The sequence below is a fragment of the Staurois parvus genome, unplaced genomic scaffold (genome assembly GCF_062004578.1).
Source record: "Staurois parvus isolate SC_StPar_1 unplaced genomic scaffold, SC_StPar_1.0 ptg001766l, whole genome shotgun sequence".
Taxonomy (NCBI): Eukaryota; Metazoa; Chordata; class Amphibia; order Anura; family Ranidae; genus Staurois; species Staurois parvus.
This window is the reverse complement of record NW_028319562.1, coordinates 224,836-245,516: the sequence shown is the minus strand read 5'-3', so window position 1 is coordinate 245,516 and position 20,681 is coordinate 224,836. Positions and strand designations below refer to the sequence as shown.

The following is a 20,681-nucleotide window of genomic DNA, read 5'->3' as shown; positions in this document are numbered from 1 at the left end:
GCATCTCAAATGCGATTTTTTTTTCCTTCCTGCAGCTCTACAGATTATACCTCAATTCTGGAAGACCACGACGACACCTATGGGTCTCTATGATGAATGATATCATGCGTATGGAGGAGATGATGGATAACGATGCCTTAGAGAAACTCACTACACTATGAATATTTGGATCCATTTCTCTACATCAGATGCCTTGGCAGCCTTTTTATCTCCCCCTAATGCAGAAGGGTCTTTGTCGCTTCCCCCTAGTGGCAGGTGAATGTAAGGACATCTGCTTCCTTTTTGTAGCTTTTTTTCTGGACTTTTGTGTGCCTTCCAGACTCTCTCCTACCTGTCTCTCTCTTTTTCCTTCCACTCTTTCTTTATATCTCCCGGCTGCGATACGGTCTTTCCCCTTTCTTTCCCCGTATTCCTTTCTTGTTCTTTTTTCCTGTACTGGTGCTTTACTCAGCAGTATTCTGGTGATTGCTGTTGGATTATTATAAATTCCTAGATGACTTTTATAATCCCGTTTGTCCCTTTCTACATCCTTCACTTGGGTCATTCTATGGGTCCAGGCCCTCATTTATGGAATTTGTAGATTGCATTGGGTTTTTTATGCTTCTTTTATTTATTTTATTTTAGTTTATTGTTATTCTCCTCTGGATGCTGCTGTATGACCGTGTTTTTATATTGTAAACTCAATAAAATATATATTTCCCTCTAATATATATATATATATATATATATATCACACATACATACATATATAAATAACACACACATACATATATGTATATATATTTCCCTCTAATATATATATATATCACATCACACATAAATACACAAACAGATATATATATATATATACACATATGTATATATGAGTCCTGCAACCTGAAGGCTTCTTAAAGCCTTCGAAGGAATGAATCCTGTAATCCTGGGTCCATGTTTTGCACACAATCAGCAATCTATTTGGTCAGATGTGTACAAGCCTGTTGGGTACTGGTGATAATTCAAGGTTACCCTTCCCCAGGAGTCTGTGTGACTGCAAGGGAGTAGCTAAACAAAGGGTCCGTTTACTGTCCTTCAAACTTTAAGGGGCCTGATGGTGGCCAGTGGGAGTAAATATATTACACAGCACCTATGGTCAGTAAGAGGAGGAATAGTACCCCATCATTGGTGTCAGTGGGAGGAATAGTACCCCATCATTGGTGTCAGTGGGAGGAATAGTACCCCATCAATGGTGTCAGTGGGAGGAATAGTGCTCCATCATTGGTGTCAGTGGGAGGAATAGTGCTCCATCATTTGTGTCAGTGCGATGAATAGTGCCCCATCATTGGTATCAGTGGAAGGAATAGAGCCCCATCATTGGTGTCAGTGGAAGGAATAGTGCCCCATCATTGGTGTCAGTGGAAGGAATAGAGCCCCATCATTGGTGTTAGTGGGAATAATAGTGCCCCATCATTGGAGTCAATGGGAGGAATAGTGCCCCATCATTGGTATCAGAGGGAGAAATAGTGCTCCATCATTGGTGTCAGTGGGAGGAATAGTGCTCCATCATTGGTGTCAGTGCGATGAATAGTGCCCCATCATTGGTATCAGTGGAAGGAATAGAGCCCCATCATTGGTGTCAGTGGAAGGAATAGTGCCCCATCATTGGTGTCAGTGTAAGGAATAGAGCCCCATCATTGGTGTCAGTGGGAGGAATAGTGCCCCATCGTTGGTGTCAGTGGGAGGAATAGTGTCCCATCATTGGTGACAGTGGGAGAACTAGTGCCCATGTTTGGTATCAATGTGAGGAATAGTGCCTCATCATTGGTGTCATTGGGAGGAATAGTGCCCATCATTGGTGTCAGTGGAAAGAAAAATGCTCCACCGTTGGTGTCAGTTGGAAGAATAGTGCCCTATCATTGTTGTCAGAGGGAGAACTAGTGCCCATCTTTGGTATCAATGTGAGGAATAGTGCCTCATCATTGATATCAGTGGGAGGAATAGTGCCTCATCATTGGTGTCATTGGGAGGAATAGTGCCCATCATTGGTGTCAGTGGAAAGAAAAATGCTCCACCGTTGGTGTCAGTTGGAAGAATAGTGCCCTATCATTGTTGTCAGAGGGAGGAATAGTGCCCCAAGCAATGGCCAACTCTTGAAATCATATACACACAAAGTTTAAATATAAAAAACAATTTATTTGCTGCATAAACACATTGGCGACAGATTGAAGGAACCCGCGAGTGACTCATTCAGGTACAGCCGGCAATTGTTAGCAACTGAAATATTACAATGTATCAAAGGAAAGCAGACCTAAAGGGTAACTCCAGACCTGGGACATATATATATATAAAGCAGTGAATGTGACATTCACCAAACATTCTCTGGTGAAGAATCAGTCACTGTCATATAGCACAACTGGGCATCACCAGGCAGGGTGACTCCACCCTTATGTGCATTTTCAAGGTGGATTTTACTGGCTGACTAAAGTTTACCCTTTAAGCGTCTTTTTACATTCAGAATGAGCAGAAATCATTGTATCACACCAGCAATCCCTCGTAGATCAAAGAAACATATAAATCTGGTTCTAGCTATATCAGCCCTATATATAAATATTATATTAACATGCTATATAGGCAGTAAAAACATTTCTAATTGTGGCAGTGATCGGAGTGTTTGCAAGAAGGACTGTCTGTGTTGCTGGTGGGAAGATGGAGGATTGAGTTGGGTAGGATGGAGTGAGCGTGTTGGGTGGTGGTGCATGGGGTACACCCCTCTTCCAGTCTGTGGTCCAGTGGGTGGTGCAGGGTGTACATTATTATTATTACAAGTACTTATATATTTCTGTAAATTTACGCAGTGCTTTACATATATATTGTACATTCACATCAGTCCCTAACCCTCAAGGGGTGTACAATCTAAGGTCCCTAACTCACATTCATACATACATATACTAGGGACAATTTAGACAGGAGCCAATTAACCTACCAGCATGTCTTTGGAGTTTGGGAGGAAACCGGAGTACCCAAAGGCAGAAGGAGAACATGCAAACTCCAGGCAGGTGGTGCCATGGTTGGGATTCAAACCAAGGACCCTAGTACTGCCAGGCCGAAGTGCTAACCATTTAGCCACTGTGCTGCCCCATCCCTCATCCTGTCTGTGGTGCAGTGGGTGGTAGTGCAGGGTATACACCCCTCGTCCAGTCTGTGGTGCAGTGGGTGGCGGTGCAGGGTGTACACCCCTCGTCCAGTCTGTGGTGCAGTGGGTGTTGGTGCAGGGTGTACACCCCTCGACCAGTCTGTGGTGCAGTGGGTGGTGGTGCAGGGTGTACACCCCTTGACCAGTCTGTGGTGCAGTGGGTGGTGGTGCAGGGTGTACACCCCTCGACCAGTCTGTGGTGCAGTGGGTGTTGGTGCAGGGTGTACACCCCTCGACCAGTCTGTGGTGCAGTGGGTGGTGGTGCAGGGTGTACACCCCTCGACCAGTCTGTGGTGCAGTGGGTGGTGGTGCAGGGTGTACACCCCTCGTCCAGTCTGTGGTGCAGTGGGTGGTGGTGCAGGGTGTACACCCCTCGTCCCGTCTGTGGTGCAGTGGGTGGTGGTGCAGGGTGTACACCCCACATCATGTCTGTGGTGTAGTGGGTGGTGGTGCAGGGTGTACACCCCTCGTCCAGTCTGTGGTGCAGTGGGTGGTGGTGCAGGGTGTACACCCCACATCATGTCTGTAAAGATCATGCAGCACACATTATGAGATTTCATAATTTTCCACTCATACATGGAACAATAGATGAATGGCCTGTGCCGAGGGGCTTGTGTTCATGTCAGTCTATGAAAATGCAAATCCTTCATGCAGCAGGTATGAAGGCGGCAGCTTTGCCTGTCAATGAATTCTGACTAATCTCAGTAGAGTCTCAAACTGATGCCATTGACAGAGGCCGTAAGGCAGGTGGTGGCCCATGGGGGCCAGCACAGGCTGTAAGGCAGGTGGTGGCCCCTGGGGGCCGGCACAGGCCGTAAGGCAGGTGGTGGCCCCTGGGGGCCGGCACAGGCCTTAAGGCAGGTGGTGGCCCCTGGGGGCCAGCACAGGCCGTGAGGCAGGTAGTGGCCCCTGGGGGCCAGCACAGGTCATAAGGCAGGTGGTGGCCCCTGGGTGCCAGCACAGGCTGTAAAGCAGGTGGTGGCCCCTGGGGGCCCGGCCCAATGGTGAATTTGGTCTGTTCTGGTTAGTAAAGTTCTCCATGACATCAGCACTTGAAGGACGCCTGAACTTTCCTTCCATTCAGCGGCTGCGGTGGGCGAAAATTATTCACCATGTGGATCCGCTTATCTTCCTCCTCTCCACTAAAAAGCAGGGTTTTCCGAAATCGTTCCATCTGTCAAAATAAAAGATAGACCTTTCTTAGAAAGAAACTATCATATATTTTCTGTGAAAGTTGAACATCCAAAGCCTTTTGCTGGTTTTGGATGGAGTGTCCAAGGGGTTAGACCCTCTGCAAGGTATCTGTTTCTGATTTGTATGTCAGTGTCCCCTGCAGGGAGATTCCCATCACTTTCTGTCTCTGCAGAACTCAGTACAGGAAGTAAAGGGAAATCTCCACAACTGAGGCACAGACTCAACCTTCCTCACGTCATCCAAAAGTAACAGAAAACAATTCTCTAAAATCAATTTGTGTATTGCACTGGACACAGCAGAAATCAGACCAGGAGCCGGAGATTGTGTGTTATAGGCCCTGGGGGGCAGGACGGGGGCATGCCAAGGGCAGGAAAGAGGTAGGTGCTCAGCAGGATGTCTTTCATTCTCCAATGAACAGAACATGAAACATGGAGCTGCAATTATGGAATAGTGATGGCATCTTGCTGTCTATACGGTGTGTCAGGAATTCGTGAATCGCAAGACTGACTGAACAGCAAGAAAAAACAGCTTCCATACACGGTATGTACCATGGCTGTGCAGCCACTTGGCTGGAACATGCAGTCATCATTCCTTTTGAAAATACTAGGTGCCTGGCTTCCATACTTATCTGGATGGCTAATAGCTTCTATAGTGTAACGTACACCTGAGGCAACCATCGACCCCACCCACTCATCCGTCCTTACCTAATGCTTCACCCAATACCATTCAGACCATCCTGATAACAAAGAGGTCCAGACTAATAAATTATAGATCAGGGCTAATAGCTACTATATCTTCCACTTATTAGATACAAATAGTGATACTTCTGGAAGTATCTGGGACTCTCCTGGCCTTGCCTCACCTTCTCGTGGCCTTCTGGTCCCTCAGAACATGTTGTGAAGAATCATTCTTTATACATTTACACCTACAGTCTCTGTTTTTTTGCCCCTTCTACTGTCGCTATGTAGCATCACCATTATACTTACATAGTTAGATTGAAAAAAGACATTAGTCCAACAAACAAGCAAAATACAAAAATACGTGAAAATCTGCTTTCCCGGAATCCTAGACCCATAGCTGATCCAGAGGAAGGAAAAAACATACAGAATATGATCCAAATTGCTTTACCGGGGGAAAAAAATCCTTTCAAAACCCAAAAGGCAACCAGATCCTCCATGGATCAACAACCTGTTCCTATGGAATTGTACAGCTGAAGTGATAACATTTACTTACTGACCTAGAAGACCTCAGTCCAGCAGTGAGCGTCCATCCAGTTTACCTGCCCAAAACAGACCTAAGATTGTTGCCTAATCTGGTCATAAATATCTGTATCGGACCAGTGCTACTTCATGTCTTTAGGAACCCTAGAATTGGTCACATCTAGTTTCTAAAGGTGCAGCCTAGCGGCCCATTGACCATGCTATCGGCATTACTTAGAGCTTCTGATTTGGCTGAGCAGTGGCTCAATGGCTGTAGCTGAAGAGACCACTGGCCAAATGGTAGAAGGCATCTTTGGTATATTGAGAATCATCCAAACCTTAAACTCTGATAAACAGAAGATCTGTGGCCCACTGACCATGGCACAGGTATCACTTTGAGCCTCTAATATGGCTGATAGTGGCTCAGTGGCCATCTGACTAAGATGAATCAGGGGCTTCCACCTACTGGATTTGATTGACACTAAATGGTGTCTTGGGGACTTCATATCTGAACTGTGGATGAGAGTAAGTAGTGGCCAACTGGCCAAGGTGAAGAAGACACTTCCATTATCTGGGAATGGTTAGCATCACATCTGTAACTGAAGAGAGGAGCAATAGCCAGATGGTGAAAGGTATCTTTGGTATATCTAGTGTCATCCAAGCCTCAGACTGTGTAAAGCAGAGACTCAGTGGCCCATTGACCATGGCACAGTCATCACTTTGAGCCTCCGATGTGGCTGAGCAGTGGTTCTCTGACTAATGGACTAAGATGAAACAGAGGCTTCTGAGCTTCTGCTCTCCTGATATGGTTGACACTATACTGTGTCTTGGTGACTTCCTGTCTGAGGCAAAGTGGCCAACTGACTAACGTGAAGACACTTCAAATATCTGGGAATGGTCAGCATTACATCTGTAGCTGAAGAGAAGACCACTGACTAGATGGGAGAAGATATATTTGTCACCTAGTATGCAGTATTAATTTGGCACCTTCTTCTTAGCCAAATACCCAAATTGTATTTTCAAAGCTTGAGGTCAGAAGAGACTGAAAATGAAAAACTGGTGACCTTGAATATACTGTAAATCTCACTAACACCAAGACCTTGAGTCCACGCAAACAATGAAGATTATTTGGGTACATTTTGCAAGGCTTTTCATAAACATCCATCGGCTAAAATTCCTGGCTTGGGCTGGAGGAACCTTTCCTTTCTGGTGTTTCCCGTCTTCTTGTTAAGATGATCACTTCTTCTTGTTAAGCTTTCAGTCTTTTCTGTCTGTATGAGGGCCAGAAATTGGGAGCAGAAGATCTTAGTGTATTCATTTGTATAGGTTAGAATTCTGTGTGTGAATTATGTTTCTCTAGTTTCTCATCTACAGTATGCAGGGGAGGATTGTTCTTGTCCTAGGTAAGCTAGCTTCCATGACTTCAAGAGATTCTCTTATGGAACGAGCTGCATTTCCGATCATGTTAGATCCCGGTTGCGTCGGATGAATGAGAACTACACTTAGAAATAATTATTTTCCCAGAATCCTTCATGACAGCACTTAGATCCTTTCCTATATTGTAACATAACATATACTTTGTCTCTTTGTAGACATGCCTTTTTCTCCAGATAATGTTGTGGAGGTGTAGCACCCTGAGGTCTTCAGAACTCCATCCCCTCTTCTAACTTGTTAAGTGTGAAAAGTGTCATGGTGGTATCCGCATGGAAGGTTCCCATTAAGTGTATTACCTGTATCTATAACATTCACTCCTACTGACTATCTCCACCCCTCCCCCACCACCACCGCCCATACTCTACAGAGTGGTGCCCAGCACACAATTTACACAGTAAGCACAGATAATTGTTTGTTCCTTTCACCTCATCACCTCCACAATCTGAAGGTAAACAAACCATTGCACATTAATTTAGTCATCAAATCACAATCTGGTACAAAGTTTACAGGTACAGAGTGTGTGACTGGGGGAAGCAGCTCAGCACTGGGCAGTCCACAATGCCCAACAACCCAACTGTCATCTCTGGTGCCTTCAGGCTCCTGTCCTATTTTTACAGTGGAGCAGGGAAGAGCCACCTATGGATCATATGAACCCAAGCCTATGGATCCTATGAACCCAAGGATGTAATCAAGCCTTAACACACCAATTGACTGCTATGGGGCCCAAAGTTGTCTGACTACACGGCCATTTAGAAATAGCGTTTAGCAAATAAATTTGAATAAAATGAATGTATAAATAGTTTGGGAAATTGTATATGTTTGCCATGAAAGTATTTGGTCTTCCATTGCAAAGAAATTGCCTTTAAAGACTTAGTTCACTTTTTTTTAAATTCCAGCTCCCCTGTGTACCAATATACCATTAATGTACCTCTGTTGGAGAAAAATAAAAGCTTTTTTTGATTTTCAGAACAAGGCCTTACCTTAGCCTCTGGTGTGTTCCATAGAAAAGTTCATGACTTCCTGGTATGTAGATTTTGGATGTGAAAACTGTTCCACTCTACCTATCAAAAAATAAAAGTCAGCAGCTACAAAAACTGTAGCTGCTGACTTTTAAAAAACTTACCTGTCCCTCAGTCCCGTGGTGTGTCCCCCACAGCCTGTTTCACCGGCCGTCCTATATTCCAGGAGGCCAGCATCTTCAGTGTGGGCACCCGGCTGTGATAGCTTTTGGCTTCACAGCCAGGTACCTACTGCGCATGGGCGAGTAGTGCTGCGCTTCATGAATGGTCCAGTAGTCTTCTGGGACCTGTCACGTGTCCCAAAAGACTACAGGGAGGGAGGACACCTTCCGATCACCTAGGCGATCGGACTGGAAGTGGGAGCGGGTACCTGTCAAATTCAGGTACCCGCCCCCCAAAGGTGCCAATCCTTAATGTGGAGCGGGGGAGCAGTCCTTAAAGCGGAACTTCCCCTTTTGGGTGGAGCTCCGCTTTAAGACACAGGAAGCCGTTCACAAGCTGAGCATCCCCGGCATCCCTCCAGTTATGCCTTTGCCTGGCTTGTCAAAGTAGGCTGCCACAGTTGCTATGTTTGCATGGCATCCCCAGCATCCCTCCAGATGGGCCTGGGCCACATGTTAAACTCTTTGTGGCCTGTGGGCCTGTGTGGGGGGGGATGCTGGGGATGCCGTGCAAACATAGCAGCTATGGCAGCCTACATTGACAAACCAGGCAAATGCATGCCTGGAGAGATGCTGGGGATGCTGTGCAAACATAGTTGACGGGTGCAGGGTGTGTGTACTAATGAGGTCAGCTGGTGAACTGCTTCCTGTGTCTTAATAGTTTTCACATCCTAAATCTACATACCAGGAAATCAGGAACTTTTCTATGGAACACACCAAGGGCTAAGGTAAGGCCTTGTTCTAAAAATCAAAGCTTTTATTTTTCTGCAACAGAGGTACATGAATGGTATATTCAGAGGTGTATTTACCACAAGGCAAACAAGGCATTTGCCTAGGGCGGCATTTTTAAGGGGGGGGGGGGCAGCACCACTCCCCAGAAGGGACACATGCGGCTCGGGGACCAGGTAGGATCTGAGAGAGGCTGTGGGCTGCTTTATGATGTATGCAGAGCCCGATTCTCATTCCCAGGGATATCATGAGCTGTGAAGGTGAGTGTCTATCTCTCCCTCACCGGGAAGGCGCGGGGGGGGGGAGATATGTGTTAATGGAAGGCTCTCTCAGGTGGGGGGGGCAGGGGTGTTGTTGGTCAATGTCAGGCTCTCCACCGAGGGGGGGGAGTTGGTTGGTGTCAGACTCTCTGGGGGGTCCGATTTTTGTGTTGCCCAGGGCAGCACAAAACCTAAATACACCACTGGGTATATTGGTACATAGGGGAGCTAGAATTTAGAAAAAAAAAAAGGTGAACTTAGCCTTTAAGGCAGAATTATATAGGTGGGGGCCCCTTGATGTGGCCCTTATTTGAACCATGACTTTCTCCATATTTTTCAGTGCTGTGGTTCTTGTGTAGCTGGCATATCCCATCCAGTGGGGGCCCTACCTGACCCACAAACCCAAAGTCCTGTCATGGGGAGGAAGATGGGGGGGAGGGAATTGTCTTCACTTGTTGCCTATGGCTAGAACAGGGATGTCCCTGAGTGGGTTGGGTGGGCCCCCAATCTGTAGATCTGCAGAAGGTCTCTAGTCAAAGTCATGGCCACCCTACAGCTGCTATCACTGTATCTCCATTCTCTCCCATAATCCCCTGAGACTGGAACCGTGGCACCGCCCCTGTGCAGTCACATGACAATCCTGCGCAGGGACAGACTGACAACTCATGGGGCCCCCGGGCAATAGGGGATCATGGGGCCCCTGTGTCCTTGCCCAAACTCAAAAAAGCCTATGAAAAAGGTACCAAGGGCATCTCATGGTGCCCCCTACTGATCCCGGGTCCTCGGGCAGTGCCCGAGTTTCCAAATGGTCAGTCCGCCCCTGATCCTACGGGAGGATAAAGTTGCTGAACCACAATGGCTGCCCCCTCCCGCTCTCACAATCCCTCTACTGGAAACATGGAGCTCTATATCCATCTGCCCTCTCCCATTGTCCCTCTGTGGCGGCCAATCACAGAAGCCGATTTTCTCTCTCACCTGTTTTTCTGATACACTGATGGGCTGTTTAAGAACGATCCAGATCACGCTCTCGTTGAGTGGCGGGGTGGTCAGGGAGCCGGGGTAGGTCCAGTAGTCCAGGCTCTGTGGCAGGAGGCACTTCGGGTTGAAGTTGTCGAACTGTGCTTTAGTCCCCTGCAAGAGAACCAAATGTTAAATGGAACAACATCCAAATGTGTGGGAAGAGAAGAATAATGGTGGTCAGCTTACTTACTAAGGCTGGCCATACACTGTACAATTTTCTGTCCAATTTCCTTTAGATTTACCTTCAACTATGTAGTGCGAGGGCCCGCCTAATTGAATACAATTGTAAGTGTTGTTTAGGTTTGACCTCATATTATATGGTTTTTGGTAAATCTAAAGCAAAAATCTCAAGAAAATTGTATAATGTATGGCCAGCCTACATTATACAAGGGAAGTGTGGCCCTCACTAAAGGTGTGTACATGATGTTCAGTGTATGCAGAGATACCACCTGTCCTCGGTTTGCCAGGACAACCCCCCATCTCAGACCTCTGTCCCGATGATGTGTCCCAATGATGTGTCCCGGGCTGTGTCCAGGCATCACAGCATCATCCTTATTGGACTTACTGAGAATGTGCGGGAACATAAAAAAGGGTATTAACTGAAAGGGATGGCGGCTGCACGTGGGTGTGGCCTAAGTGGGTGGGTCAACTATAGGCTATGGTGACACTGTCCAGGGACTGGGACTTACATATTGGTAAGTACACTGTATGCATTGCTACACAAATTGGCCAGAGATTGTGGGGAAGCTGAGACTGAGGACGCTACAAGAAACTGATAGAGATCACCACCATTAGAGCGGCTTTAATACCCAGCGCCCCCTACAGCCCTCTTATAAAATGACTGACACCACAGGATTCCCTATAAGGGGAAAAATCCCCAGAAGAGAAAAAAGCGCAGAAAAAGTGAGAGTAAACCAATCATTCAGCCTTCGGAAACCAGTTCAATGAATATTTTCCTTCACTGTCCCATAGCAAGATCTTAGGCAAGAAAAGCACTGGCTGCTGGTGCCTGAGGGCTTCACAATAAGTAACAAAGGGCCACATGCGGTCCTGGGGCCACAGCTTGATCCCTCAGGAGGATAGAACCTCTGTCATGTTTTAATGCCATCCAGGAGATTCCCCTAACATCCTGCCATATTTCATGGAGACCTGTAAAGGTACTGACAGGTCTACTTTGCATTTGTCTGTGCCACACCACTACATACCTGATGCCCTGTATGTGTGCCCCGCCCCCTCCACTACATACCTGATATCCTGTGTCTGTGCTCCGCCCCCTCCACTACATACCTGATACTGTGTGTCTGTGCCCCGCCCCCTCCACTACATACCTGATATTGTGTGTCTGTGCCCCGCCCCCTCCACTACATACCTGATGCCGTGTATGTGTGCCCTGCCCCCTCCACTACATACCTGATATTGAGTGTCTGTGCTCCCACCCCCCTCCACTACATACCTGATACCTTGTGTATGTGCCCCACCCCCTCCACTACATACCTGATATTGTGTGTCTGTGCTCCACCCCCTCCACTACATACCTGATACCTTGTGTATGTGCCCCACCCCCTCCACTACATACCTGATATTGTGTGTATGTGCCCCACCCCCTCCACTACATACCTGATATTGTGTGTCTGTGCTCCACCCCCTCCACTACATACCTGATATTGTGTCTGTGCTCCGACCCCTCCACTACATACCTGATATCGTGTGTCTGTACCCCGCCCCCTCCACTACATACCTGATATGGTGTCTGTGCCCACCCCCTCCACTACATACCTGACACCATGTGCCTGTGCCCCGCCTCCTGCACTACATACCTGATACTGGATGTCTGTGCTCTGCCCCCTCCACTACATACCTGATATTGTGTCTCTGTGCCCCGCCTCCTCCACTACATACCTGATACCGTGTGTCTATGCCCCGCCCCCTCCACTACACACCTGATGCTGTGTGTCTATGCCCCGCCCCGTCCACTACATACCTGATACTTTGGGTCTGTGCTCCGCCCCCTCCACTACATACCTGATATTGTCTGTGCCCCACCCCCTCCACTACATACCTGATACCGTGTGTCTATGCCCCGCCCCCTCCACTACACACCTGATGCTGTGTGTCTATGCCCCGCCCTGTCCACTACATACCTGATACTTTGGGTCTGTGCTCCGCCCCCTCCACTACATACCTGATATTGTCTGTGCCCCACCCCCTCCACTACATACCTGATACCTTGGGTCTGTGCCCCGCCTCCTCCACTACACACCTGATATCCTGTGTCTGTGCCCCGCCCCCTCCTGTGTCATTGAACTGATCCAACACCTGACATAGAGGAAGTCCCCCTGTACTTCCATGGGATGGGGATGTTTTGGCTGTGATGTGATAGGCGGGAGGAGGGGGGGGACACACTGCTTCTATTTTTCAATCCTTCGGCATGTTCCTGACTGTCAGAGAAGCAGGGATCCCCGACACACAGAAGAGTCCCCCCTTCTAACATGACCTCCGCTCTGCCTTGTCTTTATATCGGAATACATTTAGAGTTGCATCTCAGATATTGATGATCCGAGGATTGCATTGGAACGGGGTTCCCCTTTAATCTACTGAGAATATCTCACACAGCTCTCCTGTACTACTTCCACCTGAACTTTCAAAAGAGAAAAAAAATCCATGCTGGCCGCAATTAACCTGCGATTAGTGCGAGGTCCTGGCTATTAGGCCGCCCTGTCCTCCCAGTAGCAGCTGATAAGAGTTCTATTAATCCGACAAGGACATTTCTTCTCTATCACTCAGCAGGGTGAAAGATCACATTTAATCTGCTTGTGGTTTCCCTTCCCTAGCTCTGCCCCCGTCATCACTAGCACCGCCCCCGTCATCAACATGCCGATTAATAAATTAAACCTTTTCATTGTGAACCCAATGATGCCAACACTGTGTCTCTGTGCTTCTCTATGCAGTGCAGGCAGATCATGGCTGGTGGAAGGGACCAACAGGGTGCTGTACTGAAAACTACTGAACACATTACAGCACTCCTCTCAAGAGCCCTTAGACCTGATGCAAGCAGTGGGCTGGCTCTTGGGAGGAGTTATGCAAATATCAAAATGTCCTGATGGTTCGCTTTCAGTCTAGAGGAGTGGGTGGTCCTAGGCTGGCTGTAAATGCAAGCAGATTGCAAACACGTGATGCTTAGCCTCCATGACTAAAAGCCAATGAATGAAAGGGGCGGGTGCCCATTATGAGTGGTTCCCACCATCCCTGTGCTGAGTTCCCGGGTCTGTACACTTGCTGTGCCCATTATGAGGGGTTCCCACCATCCCTGTGCTGAGTTCCGGGGTCTGTACACCCGCTGTGCACATCATGAGGGGTTCCCACCATCCCTGTGCTGAGTTCTGGGGTCTGTACACCTGCTGTGCCCATCAGTACCAGGACAAGGTCCTTTAGCCCCCAAGGCAGACAGACCATAGTGTCCCCCCCCCCCATGAGTAGGTTGCACTTCCTGCACGTTATACTCCTGTGTCCTGCGGTAGCACCCATGGCAGACCCCTCCTCTGCTGTCCCTCGGCCCCCCATGACCATTCCTCTCTCAGCAGAGCCGACACGCTCGGATGATGACAGCCCGGAGAACAATCTATACATTGAATCCGAGTCCGGCTCCGCCTTCCTTTGCCCCCCATTGTATCCCTCTCTCCGTGTCACCTGAGAGGTATGGGAGTCGTGTTCCTCCGCTCACACACAGGGGATGACAAAGAACAGATTTTCCGAGAGGAAGACAATTCTCTGTAATGTTAGAAAACCATCAGAACAAAAACTGCCATTTACCACAAATACCGTCCATGCGGCGCACAATGCGGCGCGCACAAAGACCGCGACATCATCCGATTGTTTAGGACGGAGGGGATGAAATCGGAGACAGAAACATCCAATGGAAGGAATATTGTGAATTCTCTTCTATATGTTTCCATACACAGAGCAGTATAAAGAACACGGCTCACATATCGGCTCCACCTAGAACTGAAGCTGGAAGGTTTACAATAGGCGGATGACATATACAGTGACTCAGTGCTGCTATCACTGCCGACTCCCATGTAAATATTACTGACCCAGCCGAGATTAGGAGGTGTACTGTTCCTGCCGAGATATGACGGGTGACGACTCCAGGCGTACCGACGGCCATTGTCCACTCGCTGCACACCTGACCCGACTCCAGGCGTACCGACGGCCATTGTCCACTCGCTGCCCTCCTGACCCGACTCCAGGCGTACCGACGGCCATTGTCCACTTGCTGCCCAGCTGACCCGACTCCTGGCGTACCGACGGCCATTGTCCACTCGCTGCCCACCTGACCCGACTCCAGGCGTACCGACTACCATTGTCCACTCGCTGCCCCCCTGACCCGACTCCAGGCTTACCAACGACCATTGTCCACTCGCTGCACACCTGACCCGACTCCAGGCGTACTGACGGCCATTGTCCACTCGCTGCCCACCTGACCCGACTCCAGGCGTACTGACGGCCATTGTCCACTCGCTGCCCACCTGACCCGACTCCAGGCGTACCGACGGCCATTGTCCACTCGCTGACCCCCTGACCCGACTCCAGGCTTACCAACGACCATTGTCCACTCGCTGCACACCTGACCCGACTCCAGGCGTACAGACGGCCATTGTCCACTCGCTGCCCACCTGACCCGACTCCTGGCGTACCGACGGCCATTGTCCACTCGTTGCCCACCTGACCCGACTCCTGGCGTACCGACGGCCATTGTCCATTCACTGCCCACCTGACCCGAGTCCAGGCTTACCGACGTCCATTGTCCACTCGCTGCCCACCTGACCAGACTCCAGGCTTACCGACGTCCATTGTCCACTCGCTGCCCACCTAACCCGACTCCAGGCTTACCGACGTCCATTGTCCACTCGCTGCCCACCTGACCCGACTCCAGGCTTACTGATGGTCATTGTCCACTCGCTGCCCACCTGACCAGACTCCAGGCTTACCGACGTCCATTGTCCACTCGCTGCCCACCTGACCCGACTCCAGGCTTACCGACGTCCATTGTCCACTCGCTGCCCACCTGACCCGACTCCAGGCTTACTGATGGTCATTGTCCACTCGCTGCCCACCTGACCAGACTCCAGGCGTACCGACTGTCATTGTCCACTCGCTGCCCACCTGACCCGACTCCAGGCGTACCGACGGCCATTGTCCACTCGCTGTCCACCTGACCCGACTCCAGGCTTACCGACGACCATTGTCCACTCGCTGCCCACCTGACCCAACTGTTCCTGGAATCCAATGTTTTAATAAAGTTTTTTTTTCAATATTTAACTCTGATCTCCAGCCTTCCATTCAGTCTTGCACCATTGAACCAGCTCCTTTCCTGGACTGAAATGGCTTACTTACAGACTGGGGGCTGGTCCAGGACAACCTGGGCTCAGAGGAAGTGAGTTGAATGATGTTGGCCATCAGAAGATTTAGTGAAAAAGTAGAAAAGAATTTCAGGAAATTGAGGAGAATAAAAAAAATGTATAGAGGTTCTAAGCCTTCTATAATCCCCCCTTATGTATTATACATGGAGATCATATCCCCCCTTATGTATTATACATGGAGATCATATCCCCCTTATGTATTATACATGGAGATCATATCCCCCCTTATGTATTATACATGGAGATCATATCCCCCTTATGTATTATACATGGAGATCATATCCCCCCCTTATGTATTATACATGGAGATCGTATACCCCCTTATGTATTATACATGGAGATCATATCCCCCTTATGTATTATACATGGAGATCATATCCCCCTTATGTATTATACATGGAGATCATATCCCCCTTATGTATTATACATGGAGATCATATCCCCCCTTATGTATTATACATGGAGATCATATCCCCCCTTATGTATTATACATGGTGATCATATCCCCCTTATGTATTATACATGGAGATCATATCCCCCTTATGTATTATACATGGAGATCATATCCCCCTTATGTATTATAGGTGGAGATCATATCCCCCCTTATGTATTATACATGGTGATCATATCCCCCCTTATGTATTATACATGGAGATCATATCCCCCCTTATGTATTATACATGGAGATCATATCCCCCCTTATGTATTATACATGGAGATCACATCCCCCCTTATGTATTATACATGGAGATCACATCCCCCCTTATGTATTATACATTGAGATATTACCCCCACTTATGTATTATACATGGAGATCATATCCCCCCTTATGTATTATACATTGAGATATTACCCCCACTTATGTATTATACATGGAGATCATATCCCCCCTCATGTATTATACATGGAGATCATATCCCCCCTTATGTATTATACATAGATATCATATCCCCCCTTATGTATTATACATGGAGATCATATCCCCCTTCTGTATTATACATGGAGATCATATCCCCCCTATGTATTATACATGGAGATCATATCCCCCTTATGTATTATACATGGAGATCATATCCCCCTTATGTATTATACATGGAGATCATATCCCCCTTATGTATTATACATGGAGATCATATCCCCCCTTATGTATTATACATGGAGATCATATCCCCCCTTTATGTATTATACATGGAGATCATATCCCCCCCTTATGTATTATACATGGAAATCATATCCCCCCCTTATGTATTATACATGGAGATCATATCCCCCCTTATGTATTATACATGGTGATCATATCCCCCTTATGTATTATACATGGAGATCATATCCCCCCTTATGTATTATACATGGAGATCATATCCCCCCTTATGTATTATACATGGAGATCACATCCCCCCTTATGTATTATACATGGAGATCACATCCCCCCCTTATGTATTATACATGGTGATCATATCCCCCCTTATGTATTATACATGGTGATCATATCCCCCCTTATGTATTATACATGGTGATCATATCCCCCCTTATGTATTATACATGGAGATCATATCCCCCTTATGTATTATACATGGAGATCATATCCCCCCCTTATGTATTATACATGGAGATCATATCCCCCCTTATGTATTATACATGGAGATCATATCCCCCCTTATGTATTATACATGGAGATCATATCCCCCCTTATGTATTATACATGGAGATCACATCCCTCCTTATGTATTATACATGGAGATCACATCCCCCCTTATGTATTATACATTGAGATATTACCCCCACTTATGTATTATACATGGAGATCATATCCCCCCTTATGTATTATACATTGAGATATTACCCCCACTTATGTATTATACATGGAGATCATATCCCCCCTTATGTATTATACATGGAGATCATATCCCCCCTTATGTATTATACATGGAGATCATATCCCCCTTCTGTATTATACATGGAGATCATATCCCCCCTATGTATTATACATGGAGATCATATCCCCCTTATGTATTATACATGGAGATCATATCCCCCCTTATGTATTATACATGGAGATCATATCCCCCTTATGTATTATACATGGAGATCATATCCCCCTTATGTATTATACATGGAGATCATATCCCCCCTTATGTATTATACATGGAGATCATATCCCCCCTTTATGTATTATACATGGAGATCATATCCCCCCCTTATGTATTATACATGGAAATCATATCCCCCCCTTATGTATTATACATGGAGATCATATCCCCCCTTATGTATTATACATGGTGATCATACCCCCTTATGTATTATACATGGAGATCATATCCCCCTTATGTATTATACATGGAGATCATATCCCCCCTTTATGTATTATACATGGAGATCATATCCCCCCCTTATGTATTATACATGGAAATCATATCCCCCCCTTATGTATTATATATGGAGATCATATCCCCCTTATGTATTATACATGGTGATCATATCCCCCCTTATGTAATATACATGGAGATCATATCCCCCCCTCATGTATTATACATGGAGATCATTTTCCCCCATATGTTCTATACATGGAGATCATATCCCCCCCCCCCTTATGTATTATACATGGAGATCATATTCCCCCATATGTTCTATACATGGTGATCATATCCCCCTTATGTATTATACATGGAGATGATATCCCCCCCCTTATGTATTATACATGGAGATCATATCCCCCCCTCATGTATTATACATGGAGATCATATTCCCCCATATGTTCTATACATGGAGATCATATCCCCCCTTATGTATTATACATGGAGATCATATCCCCCCTTATGTATTATACATGGAGATCATATCCCCCCCCCCCTTATGTATTATACATGGAGATCATATCCCCCCCCTTATGTATTATACATGGAGATCATATCCCCCCTTATGTATTATACATGGAGATCATACCCTCCCTTATGTATTATACATGGAGATCATATCCCCCTTATGTATTATACATGGTGATCATATCCCCCCTTATGTATTATACATGGAGATCATACCCTCCCTTATGTATTATACATGGAGATCATATCCCCCTTATGTATTATACATGGTGATCATATCCCCCTTATGTATTATACATGGAGATCATAACCCCCCTTATGTATTATACATGGAGATCATATCCCCCCTTAATCTCCTCTTCTCAAGGGAGAAGTTCACACTCCATGCATTTCAGTTGCTTTTTTCTGCATCTAAAACACACAGAAAGTATGTCATATGGTTGTCAATGTCATAGGTCACATCAGTGTTTGCAGTTCCAGTACATTCTGGATGCAGTAAAAAAAGTAGAACAGGCTGCATTTTTTTCTGCACAGAAATGTACTGGAATGCGGTAAAACGCACCAAATGCACCAAAAACACCCTGGAATGCACATGCCTCCATTTAAATTTGAAGAAAAAGAGAGGGGGGGGAATGAACTGAAATGCATAAAAATCAGACTGGAACACGTCAAAAATGTGCATTCAGAAATACATCTGGAATGCATCTGCACTGCGTCTCTATAGTGTGAGCCGGCCCTAAAAACACGTACAAAACGCACACGCAGAAACACAGCTGGAGTGCATTTTCATAATGTGAACCGGCCCTAAGAGCACCCACTCCTCCAGACTGACACCCACCCATGCTGCTATTTGCATAACTCCTCCCACTGCATGCAACAGGACTGAGGGCTCTTGGGAGAAGTATTGAGACAGGGTGCTGTGATTTTTTTTAAGCAAGCTATTAACAGCATCCTGACAGCCCCTCCCACCTGTCATAATCTGGCTGCATTGCATAGAGAAGCACAGAGACCTAGACATCACTGAGTCTAAAATAAGGCATGTTATGAACATATTATTATTATTATTATACAGGATTTATATATTATTATTATTATTATTATTATACAGGATTTATATATTATTATTATTATACAGGATTTATATATTATTATTATTATTATTATACAGGATTTATATTATTATTATTATTATACAGGATTTATATATTATTATTATACAGGATTTATATATTATTATTATACAGGATTTATATATTATTATTATTATTATTATACAGGATTTATATATTATTATTATACAGGATTTATATATTATTATTATTATACAGGATTTATATTATTATTATACAGGATTTATATATTATTATTATTATACAGAATTTATATTATTATTATTATTATACAGGATTTATATATTATTATTATACAGGATTTATATATTATTATTATTATATAGGATTTATATATTATTATTATTATTATACAGGATTTATATATTATTATTATACAGGATTTATATATTATTATTATTATACAGGATTTATATATTATTATTATTATACAGGATTTATATATTATTATTATTATACAGGATTTATATAGCGCCAACAGTTTGCTCAGCGCTTTACAATATAACGGGAGACAATACAGCAACAATACAGTTCAATACAAGAGGGAAAGGAGGTCATTGGAGCTTACAATCTAGGAGACATAGAAAGGTTTTATTAATAAATGTCATTCTCTGACTGATGGGGGCATGAGGGGCGGGGGTGGGGGTTGGATCTGCGCTTTACTGTTCCTCTCTCAGAATGCAAAGCTACAGCTCAGCTCAGACTAGTTAAAATCCACATACTGTGGTGCTGATTGATTTTATCTCAGCAGAAAAGGGCTCCCAATACAACACCTATTTTAGGATCATGTGACCATTGGAAGCACTTGTTACCACTTGCAGAGACTTGCAATCGTGCGTTGAGTCACATGAGGAATACATCAGAAGACAGCCATGTGTTGCTAAGGCTGCAATCAAATCTAAGCGTTCTGTGGATATGAGCAAAAAGGGCGTGTTCTCCTGCACATTCATGGAACACGTGAAAAACATGCGTCGCACTTGTGGTGCCATTCATTGTTAATATGGCAGGCAGATGTACGGGTACAAAATGTGAGAAGATCAAAGTCCCACTCACCTTGAATCTCACCATGTAGAGCGCGTCGGTCAGCCGGTTCAGGCTCGGGTGTTCCTCTCCAATCTGGAAAG

The 20,681-nt window shown here is 45.8% G+C and overlaps 1 protein-coding gene across 1 annotated transcript in view; it reads right to left on the bottom strand.

Moving 5' to 3' along the window:
- Positions 1-2,148: 2,148 nt before the first annotated feature.
- CA7 (carbonic anhydrase 7) overlaps positions 2,149-20,681 on the bottom strand; it is a 30,624-nt gene continuing 12,091 nt past the window's right edge. The window contains exons 5-7 of the mRNA XM_089663778.1: positions 20,611-20,673; positions 10,141-10,296; positions 2,149-4,343 (exon numbers count right to left, since the gene is read on the bottom strand). Of these exons, the coding sequence (XP_089519904.1) occupies positions 4,215-4,343; positions 10,141-10,296; positions 20,611-20,673 (348 nt within the window). The 3' untranslated portion in view covers positions 2,149-4,214. The remainder of the gene's footprint in view (positions 4,344-10,140; positions 10,297-20,610; positions 20,674-20,681) is intronic.